The sequence below is a fragment of the Simochromis diagramma genome, unplaced genomic scaffold (genome assembly GCF_900408965.1).
Source record: "Simochromis diagramma unplaced genomic scaffold, fSimDia1.1 OVJJ01000402.1, whole genome shotgun sequence".
NCBI classification, from domain to species: domain Eukaryota; kingdom Metazoa; phylum Chordata; class Actinopteri; order Cichliformes; family Cichlidae; genus Simochromis; species Simochromis diagramma.
Window position 1 is genome coordinate 6,527,298 of NW_024386972.1, and position 15,347 is coordinate 6,542,644.

General features: G+C 38.8%; 1 protein-coding gene across 1 annotated transcript in view; it reads left to right on the forward strand.

Moving 5' to 3' along the window:
* The first annotated feature begins 2,081 nt into the window (after positions 1-2,081).
* LOC120738216 (CDP-diacylglycerol--glycerol-3-phosphate 3-phosphatidyltransferase, mitochondrial) overlaps positions 2,082-15,347 on the forward strand; it is a 45,028-nt gene continuing 31,762 nt past the window's right edge. The window contains exons 1-2 of the mRNA XM_040039401.1: positions 2,082-2,239; positions 13,493-13,703. Coding sequence (XP_039895335.1) covers positions 2,124-2,239; positions 13,493-13,703 — 327 coding nt within the window. The 5' untranslated portion in view covers positions 2,082-2,123. The remainder of the gene's footprint in view (positions 2,240-13,492; positions 13,704-15,347) is intronic.

Sequence of the window (15,347 nt, forward strand, 5' to 3'; positions counted from 1 at the left end):
GGCTCGCGCCCGCTCTTGGCGGATCGCCAATAAATAATCAGCGTGACCTTTACCGGGCTGTTTCCTGGTACTGCTGCTGGATTCCCTTCTCGACAAGGTGAAAAAGTTAAAAGCTCCACATATGGCACAATATAAAACCGCAGCTATGGCTCATGTTTTAGAGACATACTCCACATATTCTCGCTATAATAACTAACCATAATATGCTTGTACATGCACTGCAGGACCCTTCTTTTTTTCTGCATTCATCTAACACTCAGATCTGCCGTTAAAGCATTAAAAATCCTCAGCTCCATATAAAATAATGCATCCAAGTGTAGATATCTATGTAGAAATCAGCATTTCCCCCGAAAATATGGGTTATATAAACATATTCACACCCGTAGAAGACATTTTGTTGTTTCTCCCTAAAGGGAAATCAGCAGGATTGTAATAAAAATCTTATTTACTTTTTTTTTGTTTTTAGCAGGGTTACTTTTACTGATGCAGAAGATTGCCAGGATTACCAGGAAAATGCACAGACTTCTGTTAAAGACTTAAACAAAAAATATCTTAATGTATGCAAATATTATTCTTAGTTTTAATACATATCAGGTCTCAGTAATCCCAGATAGGTAGGAGAAGTATTTTTATTTTTTTATTTTTAAAAAAGCACCCCTAAATTTGTATCTAGGTGAAAAGTTGTCATAATGCTGTGAATTAAAGTACTCGTATCTATTCAATATTTAATCTGCTGAGGTTGAGTAAAGACTCAAGTATTTTAAAACTGTACCGCAGTGAATGTTACTCTACTATTTATTAAATTTGCTGTAGTTTGTTTGGACAAACACAGAATACAAAAGCACATGTGCACAAATTAAGAAAAAAGCACTGGTAGAAATTTTTTTTAGGTGTTTCACTGAAATAATCAAGTAGCCTACTTTCAAGGTTTATGTCTATTTCCTTGTGCTGTTACAAATCTCTCTGCTGAGTTTCCATAAACAAAGCCTTACCTTAAGGTCAGATATTTTCAAGCTATTCAGCATCAACATGGGCTGTCATTGCATTCTCCCTTCTCTTTCTTAACAGCATGAAGGATAAATAGCATCTGACAAACTGGCTTATGTTTAAAGATAGGGGTCTCTCAGTCCGCTGTGTCGTGTCCGTGTCAGGAAACATCTGACTTACTGCAAATGCTCTTGAGCAACAGCCTACAGTGTTGCTTGAGCATGCAAATGCCCTATATGTAATGAAAGGTTGAAAGAGTGACTCGTTTTAAATTAAGAGCCAAATCTGTAACTTTAGAGGAGAAAAAGGTTTAAATTTACTCTGAAAAATAGTGAGAATCAATTACAAATGCTATGATTACTGGTCTTTCTTGCTAATATTTTCATTAACAATCCAAGAACAAACATAGGCTGTAAGGCCATAAAAGATATCAACTCATATTTAAAGTGTTTTGAAATCAATAAAGCAGTAAAGTTAGATAGTAGTCCTGATTGTTCTCCATATCATTCTACTGAAACATACTGCTGCGAGTATTGTTGTTATAAGACAGCAGTAATGAAGATTCTCACGTGCTATGAGCCTTCCAAATATAAACACATACACACACATTTATCAGTCGGCTGAAACAATGCACGCCATGCATTGCATGACTGAAAATCTTCAAGGCACAGCTTTAACAGATAACTGAACAGGAAGATGTGTTACCAAAAATATATCTTTAAGCTTTTCTATGGTCACATGTCTTTTTTAAAGAGTGCCTTGGTGGTTAATTTAAAAATGGAGCATAAATAATTTGCAGGTCATTAAAAGACACTTAAAATCACCCCCAAAATCACAGAAAAACAGATCCCAAACCAGCGATATTTAATTTATTTAATTAAAAGAAAAGCACCTTACCTATTACAGTAGGGTCTTATTATTGTAAGGTCTTTACCTTTCAGTTTAAAGCGCCTTCAGGCAAATGTTGTTGTGCTTTGAAGCAATACAAATAAAACTGAATTGAACTGAATTGAAGTTGCTTGGCACGGTTTGAGCTGTCACTACAATCTTGTGTACTGCACAGTGTAGAAAGCGTCTGTGTCTGTGAACTGAGAGGCGTGTCTATAAAGTTTTTTCAAACTCGCAGTGCTGCAGCAATGGCGGCTCCCATGTCCTGGAGGAGGCTGGTGTACTCCGTGTACTCACCGGCCATAGCTGGGGTTTTTACCCGGATATCTGACCGGGTGTTCCGTGCACGGGACCGGCGAGGAGGGTAAGACACACGAGGACAAAAGTGCGCTTTTCTTGCCGCTGTAGTGTCACTTCTCTTAGCGCCTTTCTCACCTCTAGCTTGCCTTGCTAGTGTAGCTCTTGCTAATGCACCCATCATCGGACACGAATATTTTGACCCTCTGTTTTCACGAAGTCTTAAAATCCTTTATACGTGAACATGTCTGGCCACCAACCCCGACTTATTTCGAGTGAAAATAACACGTTTACAGCAAATGATAACCATAGTTAGAGTCACATTTAGCGCATTAATATCCAGTAATGAACTTCACGAGACTCAGCAAACAGCAGCTAACCATATGGGGAAGTTTTCATAACTGACACGCAGTGCACCATGGGAATGAATAAGAAACCAGCTATGTTTTATTTGTTTTTTTTATTTTGGAAATAGCAGTTGAACTTATGATGTAATAATGATAGTCTTTCGGCCTTAGGGGTTGCCACAGCGGATCATTTCCCTTCATCTCACCCTATCTTTAGCATCGACCTCCAGCCCAGCTTTGTCTCCCTGTCTTCACACTGCTCAATCCGAGCTGTCCGTCGGATATACTAATTTCTAATCTTGTCCATCATGGTCAGTGCCAGCTCGGCCTCTTGTCTTCGTCTTTTTTTTTTTTTTTTTTTTTTGGTCAGTGCCACAGTCTTCAAACCACACATCACAGCAGGTCTCACTACCACCTTCTAATCCTTCCCTTTCACTCTTACTGCTATCCTCCTCAAAAATCACCCCAGGCAATCGTCTCCACCTGCTGCACCTGTCTCATGCACTGATGGTTGACCAACACATCCACCTTTACCACCTCTACTCCTTGCATCTTCACCTTTCCATCTGTCTCCAACTCTCGAGACACTCTGTCCCCCAGCTGTTCCCTGCATCTCAACATGTTTTGAAGTTCTCTAGAGGCCTGGTAATGAACTCATGTGATTCAGGTGTGTTGACCCAGGGTGAGATTTAAAACCTGCAAGGACACCGGCTCCTCGTGGACTGGGATTGGGGACCCTATCTTTAAAGGCTCTGAGCTTTGTGATGAAGTAGAACTAGCTAGTTAGATTTGGGAGTAACAAGGCACCCCATGATATGCTACTAACACGATAATTCACTAATGGTACAATATTATTCTGATTTTAACTTTTTGTGATATGCTGAGTATATTGTAACTAACATATATTGTAATTTTCAACAGCAAATTATGTCCTCAAAATCCAGTAAGATCCAGTAGAACTGCAGTTAGTCACACTGCAACTGTTTGCAGACAGTTGCGTCCGATCGGGCGACCTGTGCAAGTGATCATGAGTGCACAACGTCCTCAAGCTCTGGGCAACCATTAGTCACCAAGAGTTGCAATTAGTCGATTGCTGGATAGTTTTTCGGTTCAGTTCATTTAAGTTTCCTTGGCTAACGTTATTGCAGAATGGTTAGCCCTCTAATAAAATAAGTATATCTAGTGTGCCTGTAGTGACACAATATTTCCACACGGAATATTGCAATATTATGTTGTCTTTTTCTTTCTTTCTTTTTTGGCACCCACCACTGCTGCTCTTCTCTGTCTTGTTTAGAGCCTCTGTGTTGGGCTTCCAGTTCATCTTGTTATTGATGTGGAAACCCGGGCGCACAGGTACTCCTCCACCACATCAACAGGATAGACAGGAGTTGTATAGCCGTACTCATCCTTCAGTAGTCTATGTGATTTTATTCACATTCAGAAGCAGATGATTCCTCCCAGAATACTCCACAAAATAATATCCTGGTGTTCTGTGCTCCCACTCTCTCCCATTAGTAATAACATAGTATATTGAGTTTTACTGAAAAGCCTGAGGTGTACAAGGCAATGTGAAAAAGCACAATTCCCTGTGGAGCTCCAGTATGGCACCTCAACAAATCATAAAGTCTCAGATACTGCAGACTGTGTGTCAGGTAGTATGCAATCCATGAGATGGTGGACATGATTACTTACATTTCCTGTAGCTTCTCTCTCAGCCGCAGTGGATGGATCATGTTAAATGGACTTGAGAAATCTGTCTAGATAGTAACCATGCAGCCGTTACTATCTAGATCAGAGGTCGGCAACCCACGGCTCACACGCCCTTCTGCGTCACACGCTAGTACAGAGGGTGAAGCACTGTTTTCACCTGTGGTGTTAGGTTAACTAAGACAAGCCTTGGCTGTGCTGTGGTTGTTTTGTAACGTTGCGTGTGACTAATGCTAAACTACTACACCTTTCTGACAACCACCTTCACTCCAGTCTTGTTGTGTGACAGCTAGCACACAGCTGCAACTAAACTCAAGCAGCTGTTGGGGTCTATTCAAATCAACACGTGGAGTGACACGCCTGAGTCGTCTTTAGACTTCAGAAAAAAGAGCTTTTCACTTCAGTCATTTTTCGCTTGACAGAACAGGAAAAGCTGAGAAATTAAAAACAACTGTATTCCCTGTAGGGGAGGTAAACAGGTTTTAGGGTGTCCCAGCAGTCATTCATGTTGACTTAGTGGCTTATAAATAGTCTTTGAGGGATGGTTTCAAAAGAAGATAAAAAAGAAAATTGTACCATGTGAAGAATTCAGCCTGATTACTTGGCTGTCATCTTCGTGACGTAAGACATTGACTGAAAGAGTTGGGGACATTCTTCTTTCCATCCTGCTATGATGAGCAGCTTGCCTGTGTACATTTTTTAGAATAAATCTCTGGATCTGCAGGATTCTCATGAGGAAGACGATTGCGTGGCGTATTTGTCACTCTTGTGTACATTATACTGTTCGATTAAATGTGTAAGTGCATTTAAACACCAGATCTATAAGTGCACTTATAGATGCTGCTTGCTTGGCATGCTTAAACTCCACAGCTTACAGATACAGGTACCCTAGCTAAGTGCTACAAGGCACCTGTCTATCACAGCCATGCCTTTAACTTTAAGCCTTAAAATGATACAGCTGTATAGTGATATGAAGGAGTAACTACAACCCCCCAAATCATCTTTTGTGCCAGGCTTTAAACTTATTGTTGTGACTGAAGTTAGAAAATTAGAGCAACTTCTCTGCTGGTTTCATTTTTTTTTTTTTAACCCTGAAGGTTTACAACTTGGTGTAGACATTCATTACTTTTTTTTTTTGTGTGAACTGTAGTTCCTGGGTCGAGTCTGCTTCCCAGAAGGAAATAGTTTGTGGAATTTAAAAACGAACATTCCATAGTATATTGCTTTCATGCTTTCTTGGCAGCAGTTTGGGAATGGCTCTTTTATGAATGCTAGAACTTTGGACTTTGTGCACACATGCTGTAACAAGTCCGCAGTATTATAACCAAAACATAGATGGGCTCATTTTTTATTCTTCTACTGGAGTGGCTTTACTTGATTTACAGTTTAAAAAAAAAAAAAAAAAAAAAAAAAAAATCTCTATTTATCCTATCTGGGTCTGGGTGCTGAATCTCAGTTTATCCTCTGTTTAAAACGAGCCATTTCAGCACGTATACTTTTAGGGTCAGAGCCTTTCTTCTGATTGGCTGCCCTTCACAAACACAAGGTTTGACAAGAGGGGTGGAGCTCTGTATTCACACAGAGTTGTGTACCTGAGAGATGTTTCTCGCTGTGGTGCAATACAGCGTTAAAAGTAGAAAATAACAAGTGCTTAGGGCATTCTGAAGCCTTCTTGAGACTTTTTCATTCACAGGGATACTCTGACTTCATTATTTGAAACGTTTGGCATGTTCAACATTTTTAGGGATTCTTGGGGACCTACAGGTTATGTGGGAGTCAAGTGGCAAAAACTGCAGTTCCTCTAATGGCTGGGTGAGAGTGCTTACGAAAGTGAGTCATTCCCCAAATTAGGCATTTTCCTATGTTAACATGCCTAATTATACAACATGAAATAGCATTTTTGTCCTGATAGTGCACTGTGAGTGATTTCATTTAAATTTGAATTCTTTTCTTTTTTTTCAGGAGTTATCACTTTTGATAATCGCAAGCGTTAAAGCTGGCGATGTGACTGACTTTGACAGGTGTGCCAACAGTGGCAGCTGTCTGCTTGCATGTTTAGTAAGAAGCTTTACCCATGCATCAACTGGACCTCCACCAAGTTTATGGTGTTGGTGCATTTTGTAAATAAATTTGTGCTTCAGTTTCACTTGGATGTGACGTGCGATGGGTGGATCTGGCTGTGAAACCGCGTGCTCATTGGCTAAGCATTTATCAAAGCACTTCAGTGTTGGCTTCACTGTTGTGATGTGGAATCTGTGTCTGTCTTCTATACTGTCAAAGTTGTTGAATTCATCTTGCTGGTATCTTACAACCTCTCGACCAGTGGTGTCAAACATAAGACCTGGGGGCCAGTAAAGACTTCAATCTGCCCCACTGGACGGCTTTAGAAAATGTCAAGTAGAGCATAGATTTTGAAGTTTTTACTGCATTTTCATACGTTTTACAGCTTTTCCTACCGATAAACATGTCACCCACGGCCGTTAATACTACAACAAAGTAATTAAGTAATAGATAAACATTTAAATGACCGAAAAGTTCCTTTTTTGACTATTGACTATAGAAATGTCTGTTTTTTTTTTTTTTGTTTGTTTGTTTGTTTTTTAAAGGGTCCACATAAACATATCTGTGAATAAATCAGTTTTGTAACTATAGGAGAATCTGGAAAATGATCTACCAGGACCTTTTCTCTAATTTTACAAATCTTCGTTAACCACAGCAGCATTTCTTTATCATGTAGAAAAAAAGAGCTGTGCTATTGACATCGCACTTTTTCTTATATCGAATGTGTGTAGTTAAATGTCTTTACACTTACAGAAAGGGGATTTTCACTGGTCCGACCCACTTAAGAAGTGGGCTTTATGTGGCCCGTGATGTGAAATGAGTTTGACACCCCTGCTCTAGACCAGCTTTAAGATATGGAACCCAAAACCCATGAGTGACATCATAGTGGCTATGTCCATCTTATACTGTCAACTGTGGTTGGTCATTCCACCACGTCCCATTTACGCTAAGTTGGATTAGTATCTGTGGCATCAGTGCTCGGAACTCTTCGTCTTACTCATCTCTTCACCTTTCAGTGCGTTTAGTGTTTTGGCTTCTGCAAGTTCTGGATGTACATCTTACGAGGTCTAAAATATAACAAGTAGCATTTCCTGTTTGCTGAATGAATAGGCTGTGGATCAGTTGACAAGAATGAGGATGTAAGTCCTTTAAAATTACAAGGACTTTTAAGTCACATGCTTTAAATCAAATCAGATGCGGTGCATACACATGACGAACTGAACAGCTCCTCTGTTCATTGAAGTCAACAGCTAAAGCCTTGCATTGCTAGCATAGCCTCTAATTCTGTTAAATCAAAGGGAGTTAACTCCATCGTTTGTTTGCTTGTTTTAATCAATTTTAAACCATGCTTTTTATTTGTTTTTGTTTCTAATGTCTCTGTAAAGCACTTTGAATCACCTTGTTGTTGAATTGTGCTATACAAATAAACTTGCCTTGCCTTGCCTATAGTCATCAGATGGCTTATGTAATTCTTTTATTTAGAAGACATGCGGTGATTTTATGCCCCTCCTATGTCTGCCCTTTAAAATAAATCGACTTTGACTTTGTTTTATTTTATTTTTGTAGACTTTTTTTTTATATATGGCGCTGTTGGAACATTAATTGTAAAGTGTGATCTTTATTTCCTCTGTCACACCATTCTGTCTTTTTACAACTTACAGAAAACTGTCAAGGCTTTCTGTCAGCTGAGTCACACAACAGAGCTGAATCACTGAGCTTGATGTGCTCTGTTTGATAACGTTCGTAATTTGCACCGCTGTAAAAGGAGGGAGATAATTTGGAGTAAGATGAGTAGAAATGAGGAAGTTATCTTTCTTGATGTTTTTTTTATCACTCTTGTGTGTTTATGATTAGACTCCAATCACAAGTAATGGGGAAATCCCTCCTCTGTGTTTGCCCAATAAGTTCAGCTGAGCAGAAGGAAGACCTGAGCTACTTTAATGTGACTCTGTAGCTTTTATTGATTATTATTTATTTACATAAAGTCAAATACCAAAAGCAAGACCGTGTATTTGTATTCTGGTTAATATAAGGTTGTAAGCAATGCAAAGGAATGCCAGGACTTCTGACAATTAGCCGGTAAGAGTTGCAAGCATGCCTGAGGTTAACACTCCACCCTGTAATTATTTTAATGTGGTTGCATTGTTAGACTGCATGCTTGTGTGAGAAGCACAAAAGAGCCGCATCTTTGGGATGAATGTAGGATGCAGACAAAAGAAAAAAGCACATGAAGGGTTACATCTTCCCACAGATCCGTGCTCCTGAATACAACTCTTATTTGAGCAGCCATGAATTATTTTCCGTCATACTCAATATTTTCATCAGATAAGCATCTGACATTTTGCACATGTTTTACGGGTTTTCTCAGATTTTTATCAACAGTCAGTGATTCATTAGGAAAAAAACAATCTTGTTTTTCATTTACAAAAAATCAGACTACTAAGGGTTGTAAAGGGCTTTACAGTCAATCCTGAAATTTAGCTTTGATTAGTCATGTTTGACTGATTTGTTCCTAAATTGAGCTATTCTTAGACACAGTTGTTCACAGAGTGGCCTTTGAGTACCTCTCAAAGACTCTGCCTCCTTTAAAAAAAAATTTTTTTATACACAGTCGTGTTACTAATTTACCAGATTAGATGGTTGATATTGCATGTACTTTCAGTTATGCCAAACATCATAACAATAACTTTTTTTAACTTACTTTTATTCATCCATAAAATATATTACCAAATGTAAATAAGTGCAAAGTACAGTCAGAAAACTTATTTGAACCCCTGCTGATTTTGTAAGTTTGCCCACTAACAAAAGAAAGTTCAGTCTATAATTTCAATGGTAGGTTTATTGAACAGTGAGACAAAGAACAAAAACAAAAAAATCCATAAAAATGCATTTCAAAAAAGTTATAAATGAATTTTTTATTTCCATGAAGGAAATAAGCATTTGCTCCCCTATCAATGAGGAAGATTTCTGGCTCCCAGGTGTATTTTATACAGGTAACGAGCTGGGAGCCTTCTTAACTTGTTACCTGTGTAAAAGACAACGGTGCGTAGAAGAAACAAATTTCTCCAGATTTAAAACTGTACCATGGCCAAGACCAAAGAGCTTTCCAAGGATGTCCGGGACAAGATTGTGCACAAGGCTGGAATGGGCTAGAAGACCATCGCCAAGCAGCTGGGTGAGATAGTGACAACAGTTGGTGTGATTAATGGCAAATGGAAGAACCATAGAATAACTGACAAGCTTCCTAGGTCTGGAGCTCCACGCAAGATCTCACCTCATGGAGTTTCAATGATAATGAGAACAGTGTGAAACCAGAAGGAGAACAACTCGGGAGGAACTTGTGAGTGATCTAAAGGCAGCTGAGACTGTAGTCACCTAGAAAAGAGTTGGTAAAGCAGTTGGTAACTGTAGTGCCTGCAAGGTCCCTCTGCTCAAGAAAGCATTTGTTTTATTGAAAAATCTTTGAAAACAATAAAAAAAGCAGATCATGATAGCTGAGGGTTTGACTCATAACCGATGATAAATTATAAACTATTGCAGATGCAGAAGATGCCACACATGAGTAGTCATTCCTGCTGCACTTATTTGAAGTCCACGAAGTCCGATGATGAATTTTACAGCACTGAGACCCAAGTGGACCCAAATGAAAACTATAGCACCTGTTTAAGGCTACGTTCACACTGCAGGCGAAAGCGCATCAAATCCGATTTTTTTTTTTTTTTTTTTTTTTTTTTTTTTGACCCTATGCGACCTATATCCGATCATGGTATGACAGTGTGAACGGCACAAATCCAATATTTTCAAGTCCGAAGTCTTTATATTAAGGGCCATCAGTCAAACAATATTGTGTGTTCTGGGTCTAAACAGAGCGTGTTGTGTGTGACGTCTTCTTTTGTGCATGCGGGCCGCTTTGAGCGTTCACACTAGAGCGCGTTTGCTGTCGCATTTTATTTGTAGTGTGAACAAGCAGACAAAAAAATCGGATTTGATCAAAAAATCTGAATTGAGCATTAAGACCTGCAGTGTGAACGTAGCCTAAGACTTCAGAGGGTGAAGCAGATTTCCTTGAATTGGAATTTGCACTCAGCTGATTAAATAGAATAAACAAATGTGAAATGAACTCGTCATTCCCCAGCCTGGCTGGAAGCAAATCTGGACTCTAATGAAGTAGCAAAAGTATAGAAAAGGGATTTTGCTGAGATGAAATGCAAACCAGTATGTATGGCACAATCTGGATCCACCAGGTGTGTTTTGACATTACACAAATTTTCCTGTGTGTTGTTCCAACCTTCTTGAAACAAGCTGCTGGCTTCAACTTCAAAATGAGCTCTAGTTTCCAAAAAACACCGACACTGATACGTTTCCTTTTGTGCCAGTTTCAAGTGATTCTGCAACTGAAGTGAATTTGAGCCAAAACGTTTATTTTGGCAAGCTGCAAGTTATACTTAAGTATATTCTCTGTTCATATATTCCACATTTTGATGCCATCACTACAAAAAAAATATTTTCTTGGCCCTGAGAATGTTTTAAAAACATTAAATTGTTTAAAAAAAATAAATAAAAATTTTGGCCTTAGAATTGTGGGAGGTGTCCACTGGAAAATAAAGTGCTGATTGGTGACCCAGTTTAAATAATAAAGTAGCAGTCCTTCTTACTGACAGGTGTTTCTATGATCTCCTCTCCATATTTTACGGCCGTGAAAAAGGCTAACAGAAATAACTGTCTGTATAACGTGACAGAACCCAAAGACCCTTTCACAAAAGTGATGAAATCAGTGAAAAGTGATTTCAGCACTTCTCTGAAACGGATTAAAAATGTAACTTCTTGTGCTCTTTAATTAGACTTGACCTGGTGTACCTAATAAATGGGGACTTGGGTGTGCTCTGAGTACTTGTAGAAGTGAGTCTTACTACTCAGCAGCCACCTTCATAACAACTTTATGCACTTAATGAGCAATTATTTTGAAGCATTATGTAAATTATCTTTATTTCAAAGGCCACTGGGACATAATAACTCCATGTATAATATCATGAGTTAAACCTGATTTAAAAAAAAAAAAAAAAAGAAGAAATTTGCTGATTTTGGCTTAAAATAAGATTCTTTGTTAAACTTTTGCTCCCCTGGATCTTATACTTGTACCACCATCTGTGCTGCTGCAGAATTCTCTGCTAGATTTCAATTAATCATTTATCAAGTGCCATGTCCTCTCTTGTCTCCGGTGTAACATCCTGGTTATTCCTAATTCATAGGAAGTTTTACTGTAGTGTGTTTGTGTGCTTGTAAAAAGCTCTGACGTCATTGACACTTGAGATGCTGAAAGACGGCACAAAAAGACAATACCTCCAAAATGATGCTCTTCCTGTGATCGTCTCCACAAGTAATCTGGGCCACAACAAGTAGATTTTCCTTGAAATCCACATGTAAAGCTCGATTTTCTTACACACTGTTAAAGGGAAGAATGCAAATGGATTGACGAAACTTTTCTAGTGTTGCTGACTAGTCACTTGCTTTAGACTACAAAACATTACACTGAGATTAGCAATTTTAAAGCTTTTAATACAGATTGGGTTAAATCATTTTATAGCCTCGATGTTGACACCGTTCTGTAGCTTGATGGAAAATACATGCTGTGTAACTATCATGATGATTTCAAAGTTCACCGTCATTCCTGGAAGCAGCAGCTTACATAACAAAGTCACCATAAGGTCCACCTTCAGAGGAAGAGTTTGATAAATGATTGAACGTTTCAGCTGCTGGATGAGATTGTTGCGTCAGCCACTTAACAGAAGAACAATTAATCTTTAACTCATTTTGAAATATAACTTCCTCTGTAATTTTGGCAAGCAGAATTTATATTCACAGTGGTGAAGGTGTTTCTAAAATTTTGTACAACCCAAGTGAATAGTATTCAATTTAAGTACTTATTAAAACACAGATATATTAAGAGTAAATTAATTAATTTCGCTTTACTGGTTGATCCTTTCCCAACCTCAGTTAAGGTCACAAGCTCTGGGTAGTGAACTTAAGAGGTGAGGAGCTCACCTACCCCATCTCCAAGCATGAGCAGCTGATTAGCCTCAGCATCTGACTAGGATGCCTAGGTGTCTCTCACCCCAACTGATGGCCCCCGCGGAGGTTTCTTCCTGTTAAAAGGGATTTTTTCCTTCTCTCTGTCGCCAAAGTGCTTGGTCATAGGAGGTCATGTGATTGTTGGGTTTTTCCTCTGTATGTATTATTGTAGGGTCTACCTTACAATATAAAGCCCCTTGAGGCGACTGTCGTGATTTGGTGCTGTACAAATAAAATTGAATTGAATTGAACTAGGTGGTGAGCTGTTTCAGTTATGTCCTACCAGGAGGAGGCCTTGGAGCAGACATGTTGAGGGATTACATCTCTTGGCTGGGTCGGGAACTTTGGTGTCCCTGCCCAAGAGCTGGAGAGCAAAGACTTGGCGTCTCTTCTTGGATGGATTATATTAATTATAAATCTGTATGTTATTTAATAATCAAATAATTGCTGTCTATCTGTAAAATGGCCGTCAGGTCATTAACATAATCCTTTGAAAGCGATGGGAAATTGTGCAGATTAAATGTTATGTTTAATATACTTTTATGGAAAACAAAATGGTGTCATGAGTTGCCAGCCAAATAATATTCAGTAGGTTTGTTACAGGTTATCATCAAAAGGAAATGATAAATCCTTGGATGTGGAAAACTGTTCTTTTTAAAACTTCTTTACAAACTTTGTGTGTGATTTATGTTCCCTACGTCACTACAGCTCTCATTATGACGTCATCTATTTAGTTATGGTAGAAAACACTACCGCAAATGCAGCCGCCTAATTACAAATCTTTGCTCGAGGGATTCTGCTATTGATGATCACCTGTAATACATAAATGTAATGGAATATGGTGGCGTGTAAATGGGAGATTAGTTATTAATTATTGATAAGTTATTATTCGAGTCATATGGATTGCCTTGAACTGCCAGCTGATCGAGGCACCAATTGAAATCATACAAGAGCTCTAAGCTGTTGTGGAGCGTCTGTTCTTTGATAACTTGATTTTTATGCCTTTTTTATTTTTCAGTTTTAACCCGCCCCTCTGGGGTTGAAAGAAAATTGATCAGACTATTTTCTAGTTGCTTTGATTAGATCATTATCAACATGAAATGAGTTTCCTGCTCTACTTTCCGTGTTTCCTGCAGGTCCTCCGTGCTCCTTCTTGCCCCTCTTCTGGCTGAAACCGACCCAGCGCCTCATCGCGTCTCCAGGCCCACCAGCTCAGCCGGAGCCCAGCAAACAGAAGGTCTTTGCAGCCACTTCCGATGGATGGCAGAGCATGTACCAGCCTTCCGGGTGCCAGGCTCCCACATCCACATTCTGACGTCACCTGACCAATTCTACCAGGCAATGAAGGTCTGTCTCAGAGCATGTTAGCTGGTTTGACTACACAGGATTTATTTTAAAAATGAGAACAAAGCTCTAGTCTGTTCAATATGAAACTTGATAGACAGACACGTGTGCTGACTTTTAATACATGTATCACTATGAAATTCCACAAGGTAACCAAGGAAGCGTTCTTATCACAGTAGACTCTTCTCTGTGTACTCTGCTGCAGTGTCCACATTTCAGGTGACAATGATTAATTGTTCAAACATGTTTTAGTTGATGCTGACGAGAACTTGAGGAGGAAACTGGCATCCAGACATAATTTTTCTGGTAAAAACAATCTGGAAAAACAAGGTAGCTTTTAAACACTAAAATAAAAACTTGAGGTCACATGTTAATTCCCGTCTTAAGAAGATGATATCAGATTCACGTGTTCCCATAATGTGGTTTAAGTTTCAGTTCTAAATACCTCACATTCAATGTTCCCTCTAATATTTCACGTGTCTGAGCAAACACACAAACTCCCTGAGCGGTCCCTTGGACCACTGTGAGCAACAGCAGACGTGTACACTGTGGTCACGCCAGCATCAAATCCATCCAAGTTACATGGTTTATTAAAATAATCAAATTACAGCATTTATGCTAGACTACTTTTAAGTGCTTTAGCCCACTTACAATGAAAATTAAAAAAAATCTTGTTCATGACCTGTGTAGTATGTTAACACTATTGGAAGTAAAAATAACTCCAATTTTGAAAACAAAACTTTTTTTAATTAATTAATTAATTTTTTTATATAAAGCGTCTGTAGTCTGGGAGAGAGTCCTGTAACTCTCTGTCTGCAAAATACAGTAAATAATGACCAGTGTTGGGCAATTAATTATATAGTTACTTCTTCAAAAAAAGTAACTGAGTTATGCAAACAACAAAGTTTTTTGCAGCTGTTTACCTAAAAATTCAGCCAAAGCATTTTTTAAATAAACATTTCAAACTATTTACAGAACAATCAGCTGTTCTGCATCAAATTTGATGCCACACAAATTATTTGTGCCACTCCAAAAAATTATTTCTGTCCACTATGAGATAAAGGAGAACAACAGCCTGATACCTGCAGGCCTGACAACAGGAGATGTATCACTCCTGTAACACCTGTAACATTCAGCAGTCGCCTCATTGTTCTGACACACACAACAAAACTATTGACTACACTACACACTAACTACACAAGATTTGTGCTAAACATCGCAAATCTCTCACATCTCAAAACACCGCCGTCACTCCTAAAACTTCCCTCCTTCCTAAACAACTGGTCATGGCCATATTGCCATATCATTTTTTGATTGGTCGACATGGTACATTTTTCCACCAATAGGAAAGGCTGCGGGGGTTTTTTTGGTTTTGTTTTTGCTCACAGGTGGAGAGTGCTTTCCAGCGTTTTCCTTATGAAACGCCATTTTTACCGTTTCTTCCCGCAGTAAATATAAACAACGATAGTATTCAGTAGAGCTGGGCGATAGAACGATAACGATATGTATCGCGATATAACTTTTTCTCGATAGAAAAATTAAACTATCGCGATAGACCTCGCCGCTCTTGTCCTCTTAAAAAAACAAACAAACAAAAAAAACAACAGCCAATCCAAATTACGTAGCGCAGAGCCGAACCAATCACAG